The sequence below is a fragment of the Trachemys scripta genome, chromosome 15, assembly GCF_013100865.1.
Source record: "Trachemys scripta elegans isolate TJP31775 chromosome 15, CAS_Tse_1.0, whole genome shotgun sequence".
NCBI lineage: Eukaryota > Metazoa > Chordata > Testudines > Emydidae > Trachemys > Trachemys scripta.
This window is the reverse complement of record NC_048312.1, coordinates 18,770,592-18,787,258: the sequence shown is the minus strand read 5'-3', so window position 1 is coordinate 18,787,258 and position 16,667 is coordinate 18,770,592. Positions and strand designations below refer to the sequence as shown.

The window sequence follows — 16,667 nt, the reverse complement described above, 5'->3', positions numbered from 1 at the left end:
ATGGGTAAGAACCTCACTTCTTCTTGCATCTGAAGAAGTGAGGTTCTTACCCACGAAAGCTTATGCTCCCAATACTTCTGTTAGTTTCAAAGGTGCCACAGGACCCTCTGTTGCTTTTTAACTGCTATACAATAAGATATGAAGTTTAAAGGAAGAGGTACAAATATTAGCCCTGGAATGGCTTCTTGCATTTCTGTATTGCTCTTCTGTACCCTAGGCTGACTCAATCACTGCGTTTTGAGAATGCTACTTTGGTGTCGGCCTTTTAACTTTGGTATCAGATATTTTGAGTGGACAGGATGTATATGGGGCTACAAAAAAAGTGCACATTATTTATTATAGAATCTTTGTAAACTTAAATTACACAAAGCTCTTTGAGATTAAATGCTGAGCGGTCCTCTAGAAATACTAACAGCAGAGCTCCCAGTAACAGCTTCCCTCTCCCCAAGTCCCATAAAACTTTATTAACTAGACAAGACACTTTTTCAGTGCTTCCTGTCATATTTAACACACTTCATATCAGCAACACAGAGGATTCTGAATGCCAATACTTGAAAAAGAACCGGAATCTGTCTGCCAAAGAATAAGGCATTGACAGATGAATACGAAGAGCAGTTCAACAACTCGCTAAGGGATGTTGCCAAGAATTCTGACACTTGCACTTAGACAGTGCTTCACATTTTCAAAGCTCTGTATAACATATATCCTCAACACCCCTGATGTACGTCAATATTCTCCCCAGGCTATAGATAGGAAAAACAGGAGCACAAAGGGGTTTAGTGAGTTGTCAAATGCTACAGCAAATTGGGGCAGAGCCAGGATTAAACTCCAGAGTTGCTAGCTCACTAGCTAGATCTCACTGCCTCACGCACACACAATTCAAAAGCAAGCAGTCAGTGTTGTGTCCTTGATGCATCAGTCTGAATAATTCAACAGTCACATCTCTAGAGACAAGGAACAATCACAATGGGTTCAAGTGGGACTCAACAATAGAAGGGAACTTAATACTCTCTCCTCTCCCTGTCAAAGGCAAGGGGAGAAACCAGAAATCATCTTTCTCCCTCATTTGGTTAAACAGAAGCCAGCCCATGTCCACAGTACTATGTTAGAAAAGCTCAGCTTTCAGGAGCCATTTCCCCACCTGGGCAAACTCCTCTTCTGCTTCGTACAGCCAAGAATGCCTGGCCTTTTCCTTCTCTTTGGCCACTTCCATGATCTGCTCAAATGAAGCATTATCTTCACTGGTGTGTTTTATTAAGAAGCTGTCCAGGCTGGGAAGAATATCCTTACTCTGTTCTTTCTCCACTTCTCCTAGAGAGATGAGGGAATAAGTCTGAGGAAGGGGTTCACACTCCCCTTTCTGTAATGAGCAATGCCTGGTTATTAATCCCCCATGCAGGTATTTTTCCCCCCACTGGTCCACTCTTAACTTGAGCATTGATGAGGAATCTGTATCTAAAATGAAAGTACATATGAAGTACAGAGTAGTAGTAGCATTGACTTGACTTACTGAAGGATCAATGACACTTTTCAACACCCATCCCCTTTAGGATCATTCGTTTATTCACATTAAAGGACAATTCAGACGTAGTTTGCTGACAGATAAGTCCGTGTTCATACTTTCCTGTACATGAATAGCTGTGCTCTTACCATCTTGCCCACAGGCAGAAACCCTTTTCTTGGGAAGCAATGAAGCTCTCACATCAGAGACGGTTACTGATCCATGCAGACCCACATCCCACCCAATCTGTGATGGAGTTTCACTTAAAGCAGATATTAGACGGGGCCACTTTAGTGGAAGGTTAACACCCGATAACATGCATAGCAGTATTTCCCCTCCCGCTGGAGAACCCAAATAAAAAGAATAGCCTCTTCCCTACCTTCCTCTGCAGCTTTGAGCCCGATCTTGGGTTTGTTCAACAAGGAAGAGGTGCCTGGGTGCACTTCGGGTGTTTCAAATGTGGCTGGAGTAACATCTGCACCAGAGAAATAAATCCCAGCATGTTACACAAAACTGGGGAGCAGAACGTCATCATGTTACCCCTAGTGGATAAGCAAGAAGCTGCAGCCTCTTCGGGGGACCTGTCTGCCAGATCTCATTAGTCTTAGGTGACCTAAAGATTGTGACTAAGAGGGAGGAATTCTTTAACTAGAGTTAGGGAAGGGTTTAAAACGATTTCTGTGTAAATCGGTTCCAACCACTGATGAAGTTTCTGCTCAACTAGATAATTGGTCCTACTGCTGCTGGGCACCAATGGCAAGATTCCCATTTATTTCAGGGGGGGGGGGGAAGAGACTACATTCTAAGCATTCTTTATTTTATCTGAAACAATGACAAATAAAAGCAGGCAATGATTTGTGTTTCATGCCAGCCCTCACTCAGGGCAATGCCAGGGACTGCCAGTCGCAAACGGCAACACCAATACCATGGGGAGGGAACCCATTCAATAGTACATGTCCTCCACCACAAAGTGGCAAGTTCCCACTAGTGCAGCAGCTGCCCCTTTGCAAGCAAACACCCCAACTCCATAGCAAGAAGTCAACCAGGGGCTGAGTTTTACTGTGGGGAAGCCTGTGAATTACCCAGCATGAGAGTTACAGGCCGACATGGGAAACAGCACCTAAAACCAGGCTGAAGGAGGGAGGGAGGGAAATTAACCCAAAAGGAGGGGAAAAAAAAAAAAAAAAAACACCCCCACACCCCACCCACAAGCCCTGTAAATGGCATCCTCACTTAACTGAAATGACTGGGACACAAACAGATTTTGTGCAATGGATCTAAAATAAATAAACAAGTTGCACATGTATTCTAACCAGCACATATTTGTTGCCTACGAGCATCTTCACAGCAGCTTACAGTGTGACTTGGTGTTTGCTGGCATACTTTGCGACTGCACATCCCTCGGTTCATTGCATGCTGCTTCTTTGAGCGCTTACTGATGCTAAACAAGTTCTTACCTTAAAATGCTTTTAAAACGTTTTAGAGCTTGTACTAGGTTTATTTTTAAAAGCAATTCCTGATATAGAAGCCAGTACAGTGGAGGCCTACGACATGAATCTCTGATAATCAGGTCATCTATTTCCACTAGAGTGTGTTAATTAAGAGGATACCCCATTGTATTAAATAAAGCTTCATAGCAGGATTCAGAAGAGGGCTTGACATAGCAAGACTATCTGGAGTTATAATAGTAAGGATTAAAGAGACAGCCGAGAGTTTCCAGAGAGATGTAACACCTCACGTTTCAGAGCATAAGGTGACCTCTAACAAATGGGAGTTAAGAAGAAGTTTTCCAATGGGCCGTTTATTTTATAACCGCCCCTCTGCGTGGTTTCTTGTACCCTTCCTCTATATCAGCTGATACCAGCCACTGTCAATACACCATTGTGTCATTCAGGCTGGTAACTCCCGTGCAATCACTACTTTTCCATAATTAGATCAGAAGGCAGCTACAAGGTTAGATTCTGTGCCTTAAATAAGTTGGGTTCCCAGTCACTCAACACCACAACAATGTACCTTGCTAGCATAAAACAGTCCATAAAAGTGAGAAAGACAGTAGCGCTTCATAGCTTTTACTTTATGATACACAGCCACACTAATAGCCCGACCATGAAACCAGCCACTGAAGCGCCAGCCCTTACATGGTGCAGGTGACTCCCTGGACCATTTCCCCAATGAGGAGCCAAATTTGATAGCGATTTGTCTCATTTTCTCTAAGTCGCCACTTTCTTCAGCCTCCAAGTATTCCTTCTGAGCACGTAACTTCTCAACATCAGGGAAGAAATCCCTCTGAATAATTTTCTCCAAACTCTATAGTTTAAAAAAAAAAAAAAGAGAGAACAAACGATTCTAAGCATACCTGGCAAGCAAGAAAAAACAAGATCAGTTTGGGGAAGCTTTCTTGGAAGGGGATAAGGATTTAGGGTTCCATGAAAGGCCTTGATTGACTGCAATGCATGACTAATACTGAAGTCCTATTTATCCACAAGAGGTACCACAGATGCACAAACAATACCAGTGCTGGCTTCCCCAACACTGCCCCAGCAGCAGGCCCAACTATGATCTAGAGCAGTGGTTCCCAAACTTTATTTGCTGAGTCCCCCTGTGGAGATTCATGTTCCATGCATGCCCCCCTCTTTCTAAGGGGGACCAGGGGACACAACACCCATGGGGGCCCATACTCACCTTGCAGCAGTTGGGCGGTCTTGGCTCCCAGGACCTGGCTCCCTCCCTGTCTCACTCCCACCCACAGGAGAAGCAAATGGGCTGCACTGAGGAGGCAGGGTCGGGGTGGAGCAGAAGGCTGCATTCCTTTAATCCTGTCCCTTCTGACCCCAGCCCTGTTTCCCCTGGGCAAGCTCTGTCCAGAAAGGGAAGTGGACAAGCACTGTGTCCTGGGACCACAGTCAGGAAGTGGCTCTGTCCAGCAAGAGTCAATACTTACGAGGTGCAGCCTTCAGCTCCCCGCTGGCCTCCCCAGCAGAGGAGGGTATCTGCCAGGTGATAGCTGAAGCAGTTGGCATGTGAGACAGGCAGAGAGTCTGGTCCCAGCATCTGAGACCACCCACACAGACCTCTCTCCGCCTCCTCTACCAGACAGAGCCCCTCCTGACTCCAGCCCTACAGTGCAGCCCCATCTGTTCCTCACACACCCCTGATAACCTCATCGCACACGCGTGGTGGGGTGCACAATTGGGGAATCTCTGGTCTAGATGGATCAGCTCTAAGAGTGAGAGAGATTAATCACCATCACCCTTCAATCCTTGGCATCTTTGCTGAGACCGCTTAAGGGTGCCAATTAGCATTGAACATGAGGGTGGCATTGTGAAGCAGACGTCTGTTCACTAGGAAATGGATGGAACCCAACTCATTTAAAATAGGCCACTAACGATCTATCAGAGTGTATGTCTCTGCTGGGTATGTCTTTGCTGCAATCGAAGGCATGATCACAACTTGGGTAGACATACATGCTAGCTTTCATCTAGCTAGCACGGCTAAAAATAGCAGTAAAGATACAGTGACACGGAATTTGGCCCTGGCTGGGCAAGCCCACCCAGAACCTCAGGTACGCGCTTGCCTTGCTAGCCCGAGCCAGGGTCCCTGCCGCCACATCTCCACTGCTGTACTAGCTAAACTAAAGCTAGTGCCTGTATGCCAATCTGCATTCACACCTACCCTTTGTTGCATCTTATCTGGCCCTGGCTAGTAGTGTAACAACCCAAGATGAAAAGGGCCACATACTGTTAACGATCCAACCTGACCCATTTGGCCCCCTCTGGCAGATATTTCTGCCCTTTCGCAAAATGTTGTTACATACAGCACCTTTCATTTTGAAGGAACCCAAAATACTCTGCGAAAAACATTCATAAACATATACTGTACAGGTGTCACATTATACAGTGCTGAAACGCAGCCAGCTCTGGAGCAAAACCCAGCAACTGCAGAGCAGTGCACTTGCACTGTAATGTTACACTGCAATCTGGGACAGGAAACAAAGAATTATGGCCACTATAATTAAAAAGTATCAGAGGGGAGCTGTGTTAGTCTGTATCCACAAAAACAACGAGGAGTCCGGTGTACGGTGACCAGATGTCCCGATTTTATAGGGATAGTCCCAATTTTTGGGTCTTTTTCTTATATAGGATCCTATTACTCTCCATCCACTGTCCCGATTTTCACATTTGCTGTCTGGTCACTCTAGTCTGGTGGCACCTTAAAATTAACAGGATTTATTTGGGCATAAGCTTTAGTGGGTAAAAAAACCCCAAATAAATATGTTAGTCTTTAAGGTGCCACCAGACTCCTCATTCTTTTTATAATTAAAAAGAGATTGGGGGGAAAAAATATTCCCCTTCATTTTTCCTCTTTGTTTATTGTGTATTAGGCAGCACCTTGTACACCGTCAGTTTCCCCCTTCCCTGTGTGGTCAGTGTTTTCCCCAGCTGGTCGGATGGGTTCTCCACCCAGAAGCAGGGTTGATAACAGTTTTAAACACAGAACAGTGGGGCTGTATAGCCACCCACCTTGGCACAGACGGGTTGGGGTGGCTAGGGTGTCTGAAACCACTTTCCCCCTTGTTCTAACAATGTTCTGGGCAATGCTGAGTGGTCAGGGCCCCTTTTGGGGAGAGGCACAAAGCGTGGCTCCCTGGACCGTAGGTTTGAGCCACAGTGGGGCACCCGATCAGGGTAGGGGGGGCAGGGGAGATATCACTCGCTATGTCAGCCTGCCCGCCCCCCCATGAATAGCACAAGCTAGGGCTGCCTAGCAAGGAAAAGCAGGTAGGACCCAACTCCCACTGATCCTCGGACCCCATCTGCAGTGACCGACCACTCCCCCCCCACCCCACCCCACCCCCAGACAGCCGCGGCCTCCCGCTCAGACAGCCCCCCCTTTGCCTCCCCCCAGACAGGCTCCCTTTGCCTCCCCCACAGACAGTCCCAGCCTCCATCCTCAACCCCCCCCTCCACCCAGACAGCCCTGGCCTCCCTCCTCCCAGACAGCCCACCCTTTGCCTCCCCCACAGACAGTCCCAGCCTCCATCCTCAACCCCCCCCTCCACCCAGACAGCCCCGGCCTCCCTCCCCACCCCCAGACAGCCCCGGCCTCCCCCTCAGACAGCCCCCCCTTAGCCTCCCCCCAGACAGCCCCGGCCTCCCTCCCCAACCTCCCCCGCCCGATCACCTCGATGTAGCTCTCCTCGTCCAGGATCCTCTTACGGCGCTTGGGGGGCTCCTGGGCCGCTTCCCGCAGCACAGCCACGGCGGCCCCGTCGGCCTGTAGGGGCACCAGGGCCAGGGGCGAGGCAGCGGCGGTGATTGGAACCCCCGGCTCCTCCATGGCGCCAGGCCGAGGATCGCTGTCAGCCAGGCCAAGGGGCGTCCGCGGTTTCTCGGGACAGGAGTCGACACGGCCAGAATCGAGGAAGGGTGAGGGGGTGGCTTGACCCTTCCCAGCCACCGTCGCACCGCGCTGCTGGTCGGGACTTGTAGTTTTCTTTTAGCGCACTAGTCCCGCTTCCAGGCGCTAGCAGCGCCACCGAGAGGAGCCTGGAAAGCCTAGAGCGGCGGGTTAACGGGAAACCACAGAGAGCGGCTAGAGCGTCCCAAAGGGAGAGCGCTCCCCCTGCCGGCAAGGAGGAAGAAATGCGACTACGGGCGCATGCGCGTTGGGGAGGCGCGCCCGTGAGCAGGGGGCCGACGCTCCCTTGGCTTGACAGCAGCTCAGCGTTCCAGAGGGGACCTTGCCTTGGGTCTGGGTCACAGGGCAATGGGCGGGAGCGGGAGGCTTTATTTAAAGGCCTCCCGGAGACTGATACCAGACTAAGCACGATGCTGACTATAGTGATGCGCTGCCTGATTTGCAGAGTTGATTTATGGAGTCTATAGCTTCTCTACAGCGGGGCTGCAAATAGTAATCCTAGAATGCACTTATTTCTGAACACTAGAAAGCCCTTTACCGCAGTGACTGGCACACACACGGGGGTTTCCGGCCAGAAACACACAATTGAAAGTAAACGTAACACAGTCGTATATTTATTTCTGTACTGTCGTTGTAAGTCACAGATGGCAGGAACTACTGCACTGATGCTAAATACCCAGGCAGGGCAGAATTCAATTTGTACTTTTTTCATAATTTTGATGGAGAATTTCAATGTTTATTTTTAAACCTGTTCTCTATTTTTATCCATTTACGTTTCCACAGTTACACAAAATTATGGTTTTAGGCTATTTTATTGGGATCGATTTACATTTTCACAGCTGCAGGAAGTCTGAAGGGTCAAACAATCATTATTTATTGACAGAAGACACTGAGATATACAAAGTTAAAACTTTACAACCGTTAAAACACAAATTGTCCGCATCACATGTCAAAATATACAAAGTAAATATTTTTAAATTAAACTTAAATTCTCAGGCAGCATTTTCATTCACTTTATCCATCTGTAAATTTTGATTATTATCAATGGATATATTTTTTCATTGATTTGTATGTGTCTGGTGAAATTGACATATACTGATAATCTAATCCTGCCAACCCTATGTATACCTTTGAAAAGATAAATAATGCGTTAATGTTCAATTAGTGCTTTTCAGGTAGTTGGCTTGGGGAAAACAGATTAGTATTATTTGCCTGTATGCGTGTCCTATCCTAAAACAAGATTACAATTCCCAGCATTCAAACACTGGATATGTTATCCCCTAGCCGTGCCCCACACCCTGGCCAGCGCTCCCAACTTTCAGGGCTGCGCTGTTCAGCTGCAGACCCCCGGTAGAGCACATTCTCCACCAGAATATGGATCACTCAGGATTAACTCAATACCCTGCCTTGTGTTGAAAATTCTACACTGGTGTGTGGCTCTTGGTGTCAGCCCTGCAGCACAGAAGGAAGGCAAAGGTGCTGTGGAAGTGCAAAGTGTTATTTACAGTGACAGAATCTTTGCGGACTTAAATTAGTAGCGTTACTACTTTTGTCAGGAGCATCGTGTTTGGCAGGCTCGATGCCAGGGCTCCAGTCCCAGTAACAGCTGTCTCCCCAGTACATTGATTTATGAATCTTTATTTTACTTGAAAAGAACTCCAGCAGCATTTACTGCATACACACACACACCCCATTCCCCACAATTATCATGGAGGGATCCAAGTCTGAAAATGAAAGGGAATCTGTCTGCAAGGAATAAAACATAGAATGGGGATGGAAATCAGGAACGATTCTTCAAAAGCTGGCTGGCCTTGTAGGACATGGCCAATTATCATCCTTAGAGAGACACGGTGGGTGAGGTAATATCTTGAGAGACAAGCTCTCACCAACAGAAGTTGATCCATTAAAAGATATTACCTCACCCACCTTGTCTCTTTAATATCCTAGGACTGCCATGGCTACAACACTGCAAACAGTTATCATCCTTAGCACTTACACAGCAGGTGGGGCACCACATAGACAGTTCTAGGGCTGAAACTTTCCTCTGTGTTGTTGTGAAGCCCAATGCACCACTCCAGACCCCAAAGCAAGGTCTTAGGGCGTGAGAACCAGAAAGTGAAACTGACGGACCTAGTTTAATTATCCAAGCTGAGTGAAACAAAACAAAAAAAGGAAACAACCAGCTTCTCTGGTGAAATACACCCTTCTAGCAGTAGAAACTCTAGTAGCTACCCATAGCAGCAGGTGCTGCTTTTCCTCTGCAGTGCTACAGTTTAGTTTTCATTTCTCTTTTGCCATTTTGTTTGGGGTTGGCAACTGCTGTTGCCCCATTCTGGGCAACCCAACCCACGCTGTGAGCAGAGCAGCTGCAGAGTGGTCCGTCATGGAAAGAGAAGATTACTCAGTATACAAATGGCCTTGTCTGCACTAACAACCAACTGTACTACAGCCATGCGTTAGCACAGGTTAGTTGAAGACGTTAGTTTGAAAGTACTAATAGTACTTTGATGCCCCCTACTCTGTACATGAATGAATTTATTTTGAAGAATGCAAATAGAGCCTTTGTTAGTTTGTTTAAGGAATGAGTTGTGTAATTAATCAGTATCCACCTTGACCCCAAAATGCAACTGTAGACACCATCATGACACTGTAAAAACAATGTAAACCCCAGGCCATTATCCAGAATAATCTCCGAATCTACTTTATAACAACAAAACAGGCACAGTGCTATCTGTACAGGAACAAAGACAAGTTGAGAGAAATCTTTCTCCATCATCCATACATGCATCTACAATACTAACATTGAACAAGCTCTATCCCCACCTTTGGCATTTGGCAACTTTTCAGCTTAAGCTTTTGAGGAACATGCCCTATGACTCGTTTGTTTTATTTGTCATGAGATGAACTTTTTTTGGATTAAAAAGCTAAGGACTTGAAAATACAGCACCTACCTTTACCTGCCCTTTACCTCATCGAATCAGAAGATTCCCTCACTGCTTTCCCTCTCCAGCCCCACTCCTCTTCCATCTGTCCCACCTTGCTGCAAAACCAGTGGATCAGGGCAACTGGTGCTTTTCACAGCAGCCCTGTGAGACTTAGCGTCAGTCCCTTAGCAGTTCTCCTCCGAGGGTTTTTTGGTGCCTTGAAGGAGCAGAGCCGAAGCAGAAGCTCTTTTCTGATGCCTCCACTTGGCCCGTCGATTTTTAAACCAAACCTAGACATTTTATAAAAGAAATGCAACATTTATCTCTAGCCTCCATGAAACGGCCCAGCCATGAAAGCAATTGGCATTTACAACTTTGGATTTTACAGCATGACGGGAAGTGCTAGGATTTGGCAGTACGTTCTACTCTGGTTATGAAGGCTGCTCCCGCACAGGTAACTCAGGACAAGAGCCACCTGAGGACTCCCTCCCTGGAGTTCATGTTCAGTTACTTTCAAGGTGGGCAGGTGAGCCAGGAATCCCAATGGTAAACAAAAGTGTTCTGCAGAACATGAAAATGTTTGAAAGCAGGGCAGTGACTGCAGAGTTAAGCGGTGTGCGCGTGTGAGAGCATGCGCAAGAGTGCCTGTGAGTGTGTCAGGCCATAAAAACAATGTGTGAGTGTTCTGCACACATCCATTATGTACTGGCCTTATCCTATGGCTTACGGAATTTACAATGTGTTTTTTCAATTGCACTTTGAGGTGCTACATCTGCAGCCCCCTGAGGGCGCATAAAAACGGCTCCTGAACCAGATTCCTCTTTATTTTTTTTTAGTAAACAGGGGCAAAAATTGTTTTGATCTCTGTAGTGTGGAAGAATCTCACCTCTACTCTCTCCTCCTTCAAGTGGATGCGGTTGGCCAGATGCTCTCTGGTGATGACATCTGGGTACTGGTTCTGGTTGAAAAGGGCCTCCAGGGCCTGTAGCTGATCTTCAGTGAAGATGGTCCGGTGCCGGCGGGTCCGCCTTTGGATCTGATGGAAGGTCTGCAGCTCATTCTGGCTCCCACGAAGGTTCTTACATGCCCTGGCAGTGGGATGAATTAGCCTCATGGGCCAGGGGAACCTGGTGTCTAATAAAAGGAGAGTTAGAATTTACCAGTTTGATTACAGAACCAAAACAAACTAAGCGCTCTCTGAAGAAAGGCATGTCCCCCTTCAATTCCACGTAGGCCGAAGTTGGGGTTGCTATGGAGGCAGCATACTCAGACTCTGCTTGAGCTCCTCTGGGTGATTCATGATGAATCAGCATTGACTGGCTTTGGACAGAGCCACGTTCAGCCCCCTTGGATGAAATGAAAGCATGGCTGCCATGATGTGAGGCCTGGGGTAGGAGACAGCGATTGACTGGAATTCTCTAGGTTCCAGGAGAGGAATAGAGTTGAAGAGCAGAAGGGACCACCAGATCATTTAGTCTGACCTCCTGTATTTCACAGGCCACCAACACCTCCCAGCACCTGCACACTAAACCCAACCACTTGGAGGAAGGTATTCCAGCCCTCAGGATACTCGACGACTGTGTGCCACAGGCAGAGAACAGGAGGGACTGAGGTGCACCAGTGCCTGAGGCCTCTGCAATGGCAAGGAAATGAGATGCTCCCAGATGTCCTAGCAAGCAACCTGCACCCACAAGCTGCAGAAGAAAGTGAAAAACTCCCAATGCCCTCGCCAATCTGACCTGGGAGAAAATTCCTTCCTGAGCCCACATGTGACAATCAATTAGACCCTGAGCATGTGAGCAAGAACCAGCCAGCCGAGCACCTGAGAGACAGAATGCTTGGGGTCACCTCAGAGCCCTGGCCAGCCCCTTCCAGTGTCTCCTCTCCAGCTCTGGGACTGTCCCAGATGCTTCAGAGGAAGGAGACAAAAAGAAGAAAGAGGAAAAAGACAAAAAGGAAACGAAGATTCCACTCGGGAAGGGTGAAGGAATTCTGGCTATGTTCTCCTGGTTTACTGCCCAGTATTGCCACCACAAAAATTAGAATGGGCACGAGTCAGGCTCCTCAAAACCATGAGATTGGATTAAAAGCTACAAGATGGTTTAATACAATAAATCTGGGATTCTTTTTGTTTGTTTTGTGGTTAGCCTTCAGGATGCACTGGAACCACATTTTCAAGCTTTTCTCTGCAATCAGGGGGGCTAGAAACAACCTTTTCTTTTTCAAATGAAAGGGGAGATTTTCACTGAACCTCCTAATTTCAGGAGCTGGGGCTTTAAGAAGAACACCCGAAGTCATGAGAGTCAGCAGCTCTCCAGTAGGGTCCCAAGCTCCATTATAGCAGATCCACCCCTACCCTCGCCATCACACAACTCAAGGGTATATCCAAAAAATCTAACAAGATTTAACGGGAAGTCTTTCTCTTTCCCACAGAATTCAGGAGGATTGTAGAGTGCTCGGAAGCAGCAGATATCTGCATCGATTAACTCTGCAGAACTCGAGTGGTATCAAAGGGGAAGGGGGAATTCCAGGAAGGGTCAGGAAAGAACACCTTCCAACCTGAGCTGGGTTTAACACTGCCACTATGGGTTCCCATTAGGACTCGGACAGCAATCTCAGCGCATACACCAGTGTCTGAGCGCTGCTGGTCGAAAGCAGGCAGTGGAGGCAGTTCCTGACCTGTTTTTCAGAGGTCTGCAGAAACTTCCCTGTGAGGCAGATGAAAAGGAAAGCAACAGGAGAAAAGGGAGCTAGCCCACAGAAAACAGTGATGCTGTCAGCTTTGCTTCCCCACTGTGAAATGTTACCAGCTTCTATGGCTGACGCAGGGCAGTGCCTTCATTGCCAGGGGTTTCGGGTCTTTACCCCCAGAGAGCCTCATTGGAGTTTGTAAAGGCTAAGGGCCCCCTACTGCGAGGTACTGAGCACTCTCAGCTTTCACTGAGGTCACAGGGAGCTGAGGGTGCTCAGAGCCCTTCAGCCAGCAGTTGAGATGTCACAGGATTGGGTCCATGGTCACAGAAGGGTAAAGGAAAGAGACATCAGACTGGACAGCCACTGTTTGCCTTTGTGGTCATGATGGATTGTGGGACTGGCTAGGTTACAGCAAGAATCCACAGGTGGTTTTGCGGTCCCTGGTAGGAAAAGACTGTGCCCAGTAAATGCAGATTACACTAGCTTTTCACATCAGGACACTCCTGTTGTGGTCTCAAGTGAAACGGCTTTGGTAGTCTCCGTGCAATGGTCCATGGAGACTTCTCCGTAGCACAAACCAAACTCAGAATGTTATGTGAAATTCAGGGTAAGTTCTCCCATGCTCACATTCAAAGTAATGGCACGAAACTGACAGTCATGGAGAGTAATGAGGAAAAAATGCCTTTTCCTTTGGTCTGAGCTTGTATTTGCCATCAGGTCTGCAAGTCCCATTTTGGAGGATGCTTACTAGTAAAAACTAGTTTAAACCCAAATGTGGGAGACTTCATCATAACTACTTGTAACTAAGAAATGTCTGCATGTTCTTTTTTCTTTACTGTGCCAGGAATTATACAACGGTTGTTCCAGAACTAACTGATATAGAAATATAACTTTTTTTTACATATAATGAAACGAAAATGTTATCACTTAAGTCACTCCCATAATAATGAACCAAATCCTGCATACTTTACTGAAGATTTACTCACTGGCCATAGCTTTTAGCCCAGTAAAGTGTTTAGTTCTTTTACCATGCTCTTCATCTTCAAAGTGCTTTACAAATGATAACTAGTCATTTTAAAACTACGGTTACTCTGTAAAAATATAAACAATAAATTATTGCTAATAATCTAATGGCTTAAATGTATATAGCACCTTTTGTCCCAAAGCATTTGACACACTTAAACTGAGATACAAATTCCATACATGAACCACTTCATCCGCGCTGAAATGCAGCCACTCTTGGAGTGAATGACAGCAAATAGGCCCTGATTCGTCTAAGCACTTAAGCGTACTTAACTTTAAACACATGCTTAAACGCACATCAGTCCTGTACAAACCACAGGCTCAAGGAGCAATATCCAGCTGTAGCAGCGATGTAGTTTGGCAGAATATAGTGACCTGAATTAGATCAACATCTCTACTGTTGCAACAAATGCCATAGGTTCATTGATGACTATCAGAATTCAGGGCCTTCCTTCTTTATCTTAGAGAGCAGCAGCCCAGTGCCACGTTTAAACAGTGTTGGGACGTTGATATAATACTGCCTCGGAAAGAAGTGTGCCAGCTACTGAATCACCTACATTATATGTTGCAACACCCGCGCTGTTCCTTGGAGCCCTGCATCTGAGAACTGACCCTTCCCAACTTTGCTGAGGTTGAGGGCTAACAAAATCCCTGTGCATGATGACAGGGCTGCAGGCCACAATGCAGCAATGTCACTATAGTCCCAGGTTTTGCTACTTTACAGTGTTGGTGCTCTCGTCAGTGCCAGCTGCAATGCCCCCCTCCCCGCCACCTATGGGATCCTCACAATGACTCATAAAACAGGAGAATACTTACCTAGCCAATTTGAAGAATCCTGCAGGGAACGGGTGCTTGCATGAGAACAGCAACAGCAGCTGCACCCAGCAGTTTCCAGTTCTTCTTCTTCCTCCTCCTCCTCCTGCAGAGAGCCAGCAGCAATGGCCTCCAGCCCACACAGCCCCTTGGGCTCACAGTCCAAGATCCCCTGGAGACAGAAGGGGACCAGAACCTGGGGACTTCTCTCTGTTGGGCTGGAGAGAATGTTCTCGATGGTGAACGAGCATTGCTTCTTGAGACTTCTTCTGCTGAGTTCTGTGTCCAATGGGGCTTCTGCAGACATCCTGTTCCCGGAACTGTATTTGTGGCACTTGGCAGCTCACATTCAGCAGCTGAAAACAGTGGGGCTGGCTCTCTGGGAGAGACCAAACTGTGGCTCCCCAGAGAAAAGGCGGCTGACACTTGGATGCTTTTTAAACCAGACCAGTGATGCCAGACAGAATTATTGTTTTGTCTTCTCCTGGGATTTTTATTTTATATATATACACATACATGCCTTTTTCCCCCCTTCTAAGCTAGCTGCTTTACAACTGAGGCCACCCTAAGTAAATATATATATATAATCCCTTTGGAAAGAAAACCGTAAACCCCCCTGCGAATAAAATAAATTCTAACTAATCTTGGCAGCTTTGTGAGGGGTTAGTGTGGATCTAAGATTTAGCTAATCCTACAGAAATGACTCCGGAAGGAAATCTGATTTCTCCATCTCGAGTGTAGATTTGAAGGTGGGTATGATCTCCATTGTGTTGGAGCCTCTGGTCCAAGGCAGGGGGAGAATAGCTGTTCTCCAGCCCAGAAATGGACCAGAGGATTAACTCCTTAAAAGAAGCAAATTATCCCTTTCTCTGGCCAAATGAAAGCTTGCCCATCAAAAGGGAACTGTCATATCATACAATATGAGCGAGGGAGGGGAGCTGAGCTGGGGGGGGAATCATTTTTAGCAGCCGTGCAGCCCTTTGCTAGGTGAGGACTCTCCGTGACTGCTGATTTATTTTCTGCTCAGACCACAGGGAAATTGTATTTTTCCCCACTGTCCAAGTAATAACAATACTACAGATACTTTGTATGTGTCTCGTATGCTTCATAGGAGGATCTCTAAGCACTTTATAAAAATTAATTAGGCTCACGACACTCCTGTGAGGTAGGCAAGTGGTATGTAAAGGGCTCAATCACCCACCATTGAGGTGCAGCCACCTCTGAGGTGGAACATGTCTGCCTTATCCCAGGGCATAGCCACACCACATTCGAGTTGAGAAGAAGTGAAGACGAATACTGAACTGCAGGGAGAATTTAGGGAGCTAGACACTCCAGTCACACAAGTTGGGTCATGACACCAGAGTTAACATTCCATTCTTACAAAATCTGCCATGGGATCTTTAATGACCAGGATGTCGTCAGAGCCTTATGTCCAGTATTGTCAACCATGAGCATTCAAAAATCATGTCACAGTCCCCAAAATCATGAGATTTTACAAGTATTATGTTTTGGGTTCTTTTTTTATTTGCCTTCTTGTTTTTGAGCCGTTGGGGGGAAGGTGTCACATTTTTAAGCTTTTCTCTGCAGCCTTGAGGGCTAGAAATTTTGCTTTATTAAATGAAAGCTGGGATTCTTACATGATAACTTGGCTCCAGGAACTGATGTTTTAAGAAAAATGTCAACTATCACAAGACTTGCAATACAATCATAAGAATCGGCAACAGTGTCTCATCTAAAAATAACACTGTCTGTAGCACTGTGCCTCCCAGACCATGCCAAGGCATTGGGTGAATAATAGCTAAGAGAGAAGAGTGCTACTTAATTAATTGTTTCTTGAAGGTCTCCCATCTAGGTACCATTGCAGCTTGCCCCATTTAGCTCATCAAAACTAATGGGATCAAGGCATAAGATATGGCCACAGACAATGAGCCACTCGTAGTTCTTTCCCAAAGTCTCGCTACCTTTTTCAGTATCACCTGTTACATGTCAAGTGTTCTCTTTTCAGATGCTTCTGGCCCTACAGCTTGACACACGAGACCAGGGATGGGATCCTGCCTTCATTTGGCCTTTTCACATCCTGGAGTCTGTTGCAATTGGTCATGGATGGTGTCACTCTCTTCACACATCTGGAATTCGATTTGCTGCTCCATTCTGTCACATCAGCATTGGGGAGGGGATCCGGAGACTTAGTACTGTGTCAATGGTGACAGATTAGGTCGACCCAGAGGGGTTAAGGCCCCTCTGTGGTGTGTGGTTGGCATGGGGACTCATCACCAAACTAGGATGAGCCAAAG

At 46.7% G+C, this 16,667-nt stretch overlaps 2 protein-coding genes across 2 annotated transcripts in view; both read right to left on the bottom strand.

Moving 5' to 3' along the window:
* ESS2 (ess-2 splicing factor homolog) overlaps positions 1–7,043 on the bottom strand; it is a 15,010-nt gene extending 7,967 nt beyond the window's left edge. The window contains exons 1-4 of the mRNA XM_034791223.1: positions 6,683–7,043; positions 3,640–3,808; positions 1,881–1,976; positions 1,142–1,311 (exon numbers count right to left, since the gene is read on the bottom strand). Of these exons, the coding sequence (XP_034647114.1) occupies positions 1,142–1,311; positions 1,881–1,976; positions 3,640–3,808; positions 6,683–6,838 (591 nt within the window). The 5' untranslated portion in view covers positions 6,839–7,043. The remainder of the gene's footprint in view (positions 1–1,141; positions 1,312–1,880; positions 1,977–3,639; positions 3,809–6,682) is intronic.
* Positions 7,044–7,772: 729 nt separating this feature from the next.
* On the bottom strand, positions 7,773–14,680 carry GSC2 (goosecoid homeobox 2). The gene is made up of 3 exons (XM_034791449.1): positions 14,377–14,680; positions 10,730–10,977; positions 7,773–10,133 (listed from the first exon to the last, which is right to left on the bottom strand). The coding sequence occupies exons 1-3, from the start codon at positions 14,678–14,680 to the stop codon at positions 10,029–10,031; spliced, it is 657 nt and encodes a 218-aa protein (XP_034647340.1). The 3' UTR covers positions 7,773–10,028.
* Positions 14,681–16,667: the final 1,987 nt, after the last annotated feature.